This window comes from Barbus barbus (assembly GCF_936440315.1).
Source record: "Barbus barbus genome assembly, chromosome: 40".
Classification (NCBI taxonomy): Eukaryota; Metazoa; Chordata; class Actinopteri; order Cypriniformes; family Cyprinidae; genus Barbus; species Barbus barbus.
The window spans coordinates 15,428,149-15,436,870 of record NC_136718.1 but is presented as its reverse complement, the minus strand read 5'-3'; the positions used below and the strand labels follow the sequence as shown (position 1 = coordinate 15,436,870).

The following is an 8,722-nucleotide window of genomic DNA, read 5'->3' as shown; positions in this document are numbered from 1 at the left end:
AATTTCCTTTGCTTTAGACCACACAGAGATAATCCGTTTCTGAATACTCAATGTAAAGTTTGCATTTATGCATGGGATGGCGCTGTAATGTCAGGCTTAAATATTGACAGGGAGTCTCTGTCATATGATCGCATTTTAATCCAGCTTTTTTAAACTACTAACAGATCGTATATTATTATGAGCATGTTGTAGAAAAATTCGTGCATAACACTAAAACAGCTCTTATCTTAATAATCATCACCACGTTAATTCACGCATTATTGAGAGAGGCTTCATCATCCACAGTGTTGACGGCGGAGGGATATCTGGTACTGTGACTGCGCCCTGTGCCATTCAGCTGTAAAATGGGGAAATGAAAACGCCACCGAGCGTAGTCAAATCAATTAAATTACATACCCAGGAGGTGAATTATAGTTGACATTTGTAAAGCATCTATATTTACTGCTGAATTGCAAGTCTGTGTTGATGACATTCACAGCAATATTGATTATCTCCGTTTAGAGAGGTGCACTATATTATTTCGCGAATGTCTCCGCACCGCTGGAGCTCGTGCTGCGGTCAGGGCCATCTTTGGTTGTTCTCGCCGGTCGCACCACAGTCAGTGATCAATTGTGATACGTACCAAATTATTTGAGCGATAATTGTTTCCAAAGATACCGTTTTTGCCACTAACGTTAATAGGACAACGGACTGGTTCTGCATAAATATTTTGTTGCATCAACACCTTTTTGCAGCGGAAATTTGGGAGATCCACTGTAATACAACATGGATGAGGAATATGATGTTATCGTATTGGGCACCGGACTCACAGTGAGTAACGCATTGGGGTCAATGATGGCTCGCTCGCTTTGGAAACAGATTAAGACATTACCGATGGATGCTCGGATGCTTATAGATGAGGCTGTACCAATAGATGCTTTGCGTTTGATTGAACCCGACGGCCTATTGCTGACGCATCCTTTGGACCTGTACTGTGTCTGTAGTGAGCCAGCATTTCTCGCAATTTCTGCATAAATACGAGTGCAATCCATCCCAAATCCACCTTCCCCCGAATTTTCAAAGCCACTGAGGCGGCATCATATATTGACATGAAAGCGGTTATTAAAAAGTAATGAATGATTCTTCTCTCAGTGTCTGGTTCTAAGGAGTGGCATCAGGTATCCCGTTTGCTCGGTCGTCGAAATAGGGGAAATACATGTATTTATTGCGGATATTTAGCCTTTTATGGTTTGCCAACGTAACAGCTGTGTTGTACTTGATGTTAGTTCACTGTTTGCCTGTAATTCTGGGTTTAGTGAGTATTTATTTTGTAATTGTTATAATCTAAAGAGCCTAATTTTACAAATGTGGGAGCTTGACATTAGTTACATTCGTGCAAAAAAACAGTATTGCTAATAATAATAATAAAAACAAAAAAGTGTTTTTATCAAACGTTTCCTCTATTTTCCTCATGGAGGATAGTGGCTGATCTGGGCTGCGGCTCATAATGTGGGCTGGGTGTAGTTCGATTCGTCAAATTGTTCTTGTGAATCGGATCTTTTCAGTGAATCGATCTGAGCGGTTCTTCGGTCGTTGACTCATTAATAACCGAATAGTAAAAAATTTATAAATACCTCCTGAAAGTGTATTTAAGATTTGATTATATGGACGTTTTAAAATACAAACAGGTGGATGTGATACTTCAGCCAAGATGTAAACAAATAGTATTGTTTAACGTAACTGTAAATTAAATTTAGGTTCTAATTTATTACGGTTTTATGACATGACTAAAACAAACGAAATCGGAACACACAAAATTACAGTAAACTCTGCTCTTAATCAAACTTCAAAACATTTAATAAGCCAAGCTAGGATGTCAGAATGACGTAGACGAATCAGAAGAATTCGTTTTCGAAGCGCTCCATTAATTGTTCAAAAGAACCGATTCGCGGAAATGATTCGGACTTTCCATCACTATTTGGGTGGGGTGACTCGCATCCATCCCAGTGTTTAACACGGAAGTCAAGGCAATGGATAGATACCCGCTGCCATGTCAACAGATGAATAGAAAAAAAAAAAAATTTATATCCATGACCGATTATTTCAACTAAATGATGTTTATTTGTGTAGGAATGTATTCTCTCTGGGATCATGTCTGTGAATGGGAAGAAAGTTTTGCATATGGACAGAAATCCATACTACGGTGGTGAAAGTTCCTCCATCACACCCCTGGAGGAGGTGAGGATGCTTCACATTTACCGCTGTCACTACTCCAATCTCATGTCTGCTTGATATTGCACGTTTACTGTAACTGTTTAGCCTAATTGCAAGAATAAATTTGTAGCGATGTGTTTTAACAAATTCATGTTTATATTTTAATATTAATGTTTATATTAATATACAATATATGTTTTTAAACATTTACGCATGCACTCACATTTTACATGCTTTTCTCTCAGCTCTATAAGAGATTTGGGATTTCAGACAGCCCCCCAGAGTCAATGGGCCGGGGAAGAGACTGGAATGTGGATCTTATTCCTAAATTTTTAATGGCCAATGGTAAAAACTTAAGTAACATGATAGTTGGTGTGATAATATTGCTCAAAACATGTTTTTAGATTAGCTTGTTGTCCTTTAATTCATGCAAATCTGTAATTTTTTTAAATAATATTCCGAATAATAATGTACCACTGCATTTTGTCATTGTTTTCTTCCTTAAGGTCAGTTAGTTAAGATGCTTCTATACACTGAAGTGACCAGATATCTTGACTTCAAAGTGGTCGAGGGAAGCTTTGTGTATAAAGGAGGAAAAATCTACAAAGTGCCCTCTACTGAGACAGAGGCACTGGCTTCAAGTAAGTCCAGCTAGGGGTTTTATTTTCTCTAGGACGAAATCAAGAATGATTGTTTTTGTTAAAAATGCAGATTCCTTTAGTTGACCCGTGACATGTGTTGCTTAGACCTAATGGGAATGTTTGAGAAGAGACGTTTCCGCAAGTTCCTAGTTTTTGTGGCAAACTTTGATGAGAACGACCCCAAGACTTTTGAAGGCGTCGATCCCAAACTCACAACAATGGGAGATGTGTACAAGAAGTTTGACTTAGGTCAGGACGTCGTCGACTTCACGGGACATGCCCTGGCCCTCTACAGGACAGACGAGTGAGTGTCGCTAGTGTTACAAAACCCCAAGAGTCTTATCATTGCTCTCATCATAAAACTTATCATTTAAGGCAAGACACTACAGAAAAAAAACCTTGATTTGCACATTTGTTTATTTTATTACATTTATTTATCTGCATCTGTAGATTTCAATTACAACACAAATCTTTAAAGGATTTTTTCTCAAAATGAGTTTGAATTTTTTCCACTTCAGTAGCACTTAAATACAACAAACTTTTAGATTTTATTTCTATCTGTATTCTAATGATTTTTACAGGAGGGTTTGTTTCTATGTCAATATATAGATTTTTTTCTGGCTGTTGACAGTGTTCTAATTTATAGAGTGATAAAAAGAGATGTCAGAGAGATTCATGTCAACAAAATCAAACAATGTTCAGATTTCTTTTGTGGAAATGTATGCAAATCAGTGCATATTTAATCAGATAATACCTCATTTGCATATTCAAACCTAACACCTTAAAAATTTGTAAAACAAAACAATCGTCCAAATACACTGTGATTATTTAGCTGAGGAAGTACTCTGATATCTATTAGATATCTATTCACGTGTGGTGTCTTGCTTTTGGCTTGCCAGTAAATGACAGCATATTCTTTTGCATTGGTGGTAAATGTACTGAATTGAATTCCTCCTAGTTACCTTGAGCAGCCGTGTCTAGAGACCATCAATAGGATCAAACTCTACAGTGAGTCTCTGGCACGCTACGGGAAGAGCCCATACCTGTACCCTCTGTACGGACTGGGGGAGCTGCCTCAAGGGTTTGCTAGGTCAGCCGCTCCTCCCACCCAATCATCCTAGTAATCATGTGTTGAGCGTCATTGTAAAGTCCTTATGTTATAAATATGGGCCTTTTCCCTTGTGAACTTACAGGTTAAGTGCAATTTATGGAGGAACCTACATGCTGAACAAACCAGTGGACGAGATCGTGATGGAGGGAGGACATGTGGTGGGCGTGAAATCGGAGGGAGAGGTAAAACATTAGACTTAAAGTGTTGTTTGCAGTGTGATATTACTAAAAATGAATAATTAAATAGTAATAATTTATATTATTAAAAATTAAACTGATTTATTACAACATGACAATGTGTGGATTTTCCTTAAAAAATGTTGAGACAATTATGTTTGTTTAATTTCATCAAGCATGCATCATGAGATTAAATGGGTGGTTTTCATGCATAGGTTTACATATATGTATAAGATCTGGTGTTGTCTTCTGATTTGCCTCAATAATCCTGATTTTTCCAGGTTGCCCGTTGCAAGCAGCTCATCTGCGACCCTAGCTACATCCCGGACCGCGTGCACAAAGTCGGCCAGGTGATCCGGGTCATCTGCGTCCTCAGCCATCCCATTAAAAACACTAATGATGCCAATTCCTGCCAGATCATCATCCCTCAGAACCAGGTTAATCGCAAATCAGGTGAGTGACAATATATCAAAACTTATAGGATAAACCTACACTAGTCCATTAGTGTGTGTGTGTGTGTGTGTGTGTGTGTGTGTATGCATGCATTACAGCTTCTCTGCATCAGTACTTGTGTACAGTCACCACTAGAGGGCGCTGCTTGCTTTCGTTTAAAAAAATGAGCTGAGCTGCAAAAGTGTGATGTAATGAGTACTTCATGCACAATTTGTTCTCGTTTGTCTGTAGATATCTATGTTTGCATGATCTCCTACGCCCATAATGTGGCGGCTCAGGGGAAGTACATCGCCATTGCAAGCACCACTGTGGAAACCGCTGATCCTGAAGCTGAAATCGAACCTGCTCTGGAACTCCTCGAGCCCATTGACCAAAAGTCAGTTTACTCTCTTGGCTCTGTTTTAGTAAAGAACTTTGACGTAAATACCAAGTAACATGGTTCAGAAAGATGTAACCATTTAGTAATAGTATGTTTAAAAAAATACACTAAATACACTTCCCTCCAGACAAACACCCACACCACTCACATGCTTTTGTCTGCAATGCCACTTTGCCCGCTAAATTCATGGACTACAGCTAAATGTTGTATTAAACACACATATATCATACTACACGAATGCAATTTTTTTATTTTGTCATTTTTGCAGGTTTGTGGCCATCAGTGACATGTATGAACTCACAGATGATGGCACAGAGAGCCAGGTCAGCATTTTAATATTATTTATCTGCTATTGTAGTATTTACAATTATTTAGAATTAGTTTTTTATAATTTTGTTTTATTTTGTGCTTTTTCTTTTTTATATTATATTTTATTTCTCTTTTAGTAATTACAGTATATATTATATTTCACTCAGCTTTAATTTAATTTCCAAGGAAACATTTCTAATTTTCATTTAAACTGAAATAATATTACATTTTAGATAAAAGACTTAGCAAGTATACTTTACATCAGTATACTTTATTTCGCTCAACGAAAATTATTGAAAAAAAAATTAATATTTCTATTTAGCTTTATTTTTGTTTCACTTTTAGGTTTAACTTTAGTTTTTATTCCAAGGAAACATTTCTAATCTTTACTTTTCATCTAATTATTCATACTTAATTTTATTTCAGCTTTATTTCAATTAACAGACTATTTTAATAGTTTTAGTTAACAGCAACTGGCTTCACAGTAATTTCTTTAAATAAGGCACTGCTGGGCATCAATCAAAATTATAACCACTTTCGTTGTCATTTGTTTCAGATTTTTGCATCACGGTCCTACGATGCCACCACTCATTTTGAAACAACTTGTAACGACATCAAGGACATCTACAAGCGCATGACAGGCAGTGACTTCGACTTTGAGAACATGAAGCGTAAACAGAACGACGTCTTCGGCGAGGACGAGCAGTGAGGGGTGGAGAAGTGACGGAGGAGTGGAGAGGCAATGATCAGATGGAGGGAGAGATGAGGCGGGCTGAACGGGATTACCTGGCTGGGTTCAGAGGTTATGCAGAACAGAATCGACAATGCTGTAAATCTCTTTCAACCGACCTTATCTTTCCCAGAGTGCTCTTTTCTCATTGTCTCCACACCCCTCCAGTGTCTCTGTTCAGATACATACAGTTCAGCACACAGACACACAAACGCTCTGTCGCTCACATTCCACAACTCTGCACTACAAAGTGGGCTCTCACCAACATGCTATTTTAGATTCTTACACAAGCAGTATGCATTGTTTGCGCAAAATATCCTGTTGAAGTGAAACACGTGTCTTTCTGGTTTCTGAATATCGTCTTTGACTGAACCCCATACATGTGAACGAGTCCTTGAATATTGAAGGAGATTTAAAACTATTCCTCATCAACTTTCGTGAAGTATCCCCAACGGTCCTCAGACTGTTAGTTTAGCGTAATGTCGTCACTTTGACATTTAACAGCATCATGTGAACAGCAGCCTTCCTGTACTTTAGGAAAGTGGTCACTGACAAACCGATAGTAAGATCATTAAACACTACAGTTTGACACCTGGAAAAAGGATGTAATATGATATTGATAATATTTAAAACACAAAGTTGTACAAAAGTAAATCTGACTTTGCTAGATCCAGCAATCAAAACCTGAACTGACAGTCTCATATCATTGCATTTCCTATTCACAATCTTTCCGCTCGTTTAACTCACTGGTCTTTAAAGTTATTTAATTATTTTTTGTTATTATTATTGGTGGATATTTTTTTTTGACAACTAAATTGAATGAGATGTATAATATGCAGTATAGATGCGAACTGTAAGCCATTAACTTTTAACTAACATTACAGTCTTTGTCCTAACTCTTAAAAACATTGTATGGCCTCACAATTACTAATGACCTTATTCTACATTCCTGCTATCATTCATTTTGTTTGTAGTGAAAACCGATACGGACAGATGTTATCGAATGCAAATGTGTGCAAACAGGAGTCGATCGCTTAGTTACGGGAAATGAGTCTTAATAAGAATGTGGAAGCAATTTTAACTCCTACAGCTGCAGAAGAAAACGATAATGTGAATTTAATGAGCATCAGATCCTTTGGTATTTGATAGTAGCCATATCCGTTGATATCCTGGCTTTTGTAAACCGGGCTGACTACAGTCTACTAAATACATGCTCTAACTTTGAATTGTGATGAACACTATGCCTCTCCCTGTGTTCTGTAAAGATTCTCACTGCATCATGCAATCAGTCTGCATTTTGATTTCTGTTTTATCAGTGATTGACACACGTAGTCTCTGCATTTACACTTGGCTGTTAGAAACCACAAGACAAACTTAGTATTGAACAATGACTGGTCGTTTTCACCGTTACTTATATCTCTAATCATGCTTGTTTTTGTTTTCAAATGAATTGAATTGCCATCAATAGTTATAGTAGACGCTAGTCTGGAGCAGATGGTAATGGTGTGCTGTTTGAACTCTTACTGTACAGCTTTCAGAGTAGAATATACAAGCATTCTCATGTTTTCCATACTCGCCTTTGCTGAGAAAAAAAGCCTTTGACTGTAGTTTCCCCTCTTTATTATTTTTTTTTATGTAAAACAAGGAGTGTGACAGTTTCATTACATCCTTGAATTTTATTGGGCCAAAGTCACTAATGGCCTTATAGATTCACATAGAAACATACAGGTCTTGAACTGTCTTCTTTATAGTGCACAATTTAGATTGTGAATTATTGATAACTGGAATCAAATAGAATTACGCTGCATTGCTATATTTGTTATCTTTTGCACCTGTCCAGCATATTGTCACATATGTTTGGATTAACTGTTTTGTACTGTATTTATTTTCATTTTGTCTTTCATTTTCAATGTTGAAACAACTAAACATCTAAAAAAAAACAAAAAAACTGACACACAAACTCGACAATTTTAAGTTGTGAATTTCATCTCGTGTTTGAGCAGTCTTGTGCAACAAAAATAAATATGAATAAAATGAAACTCAATCTTTCTTTGGTTAAGTTTGGTTATTGCCACATGAAGAAACATTTCCTTTCCTAACAGGACAAACTAAAACATTCAATACTCATTACTAATATACAATATTATATAATCACTTTACACAATTCCCATATTATATTATTTTAAATGAAGGCATATATATACACACATGCATATTAATGCAAACTAACTGGATGATTAGAAAGTTTTTTGATTACTTAGATTTTTTTTCCATCATCTCATCCCAAAGAGAACATTAAATATTAATTTTATTAAATAGTTAATTTACTGATACAACTGCACTGATATCAGCAACATTTTTTTATGTTTTTGAAAGAAAAATCTTATACTCACCAAAGAAGCATTTATTTAATTTACGTGTGTGTGTGTGTGTGTGTGTGTGTGTGTGTGTGTATACACTGCCCTCCAAAAGTTTGGAAACACCCCTGGCAAAGTGTGGTTTTGGCCGATATCAGCATAAATCCTTATTTTTGGGGGCAAATGCATTAAAGTAACTTGACATTCTCATTGAAGACCAGCAATAAAACATAATAATGGCAATATATACATGTCAAAGTCAGACATTGCCAGCTGTGATGCCTGGTTACTGGTTTAAACTTGGCCCTGGTTTTTAAAAGATGTTTGGGTCAGCACACCTTAATACTGTAGCTTCAACAATTGATTGCCAATT

General features: G+C 36.7%; 1 protein-coding gene across 1 annotated transcript; it reads left to right on the top strand.

Annotated features, from left to right (window-relative positions):
- The first annotated feature begins 554 nt into the window (after positions 1-554).
- gdi1 (GDP dissociation inhibitor 1) lies at positions 555-8,041 on the top strand. The gene is made up of 11 exons (XM_079401537.1): positions 555-810; positions 2,110-2,217; positions 2,439-2,538; positions 2,700-2,834; positions 2,940-3,138; positions 3,793-3,924; positions 4,028-4,127; positions 4,403-4,574; positions 4,806-4,950; positions 5,222-5,276; positions 5,819-8,041. The coding sequence occupies exons 1-11, from the start codon at positions 766-768 to the stop codon at positions 5,969-5,971; spliced, it is 1,344 nt and encodes a 447-aa protein (XP_079257663.1). The 5' UTR covers positions 555-765; the 3' UTR covers positions 5,972-8,041.
- The last annotated feature ends 681 nt before the right edge of the window (positions 8,042-8,722 follow it).

Bases quoted from the DNA above. Each gene is read 5' to 3' on its own strand.
- gdi1 (XM_079401537.1), top strand. From the start codon at position 766: ATGGATGAGGAATATGATGTTATCGTATTGGGCACCGGACTCACA. The intron at 2,835-2,939 runs GTAAGTCCAGCT...TGTGTTGCTTAG, and splicing joins GACAGAGGCACTGGCTTCAA to ACCTAATGGGAATGTTTGAG. The intron at 4,951-5,221 runs GTCAGTTTACTC...TCATTTTTGCAG, and splicing joins CTCGAGCCCATTGACCAAAA to GTTTGTGGCCATCAGTGACA.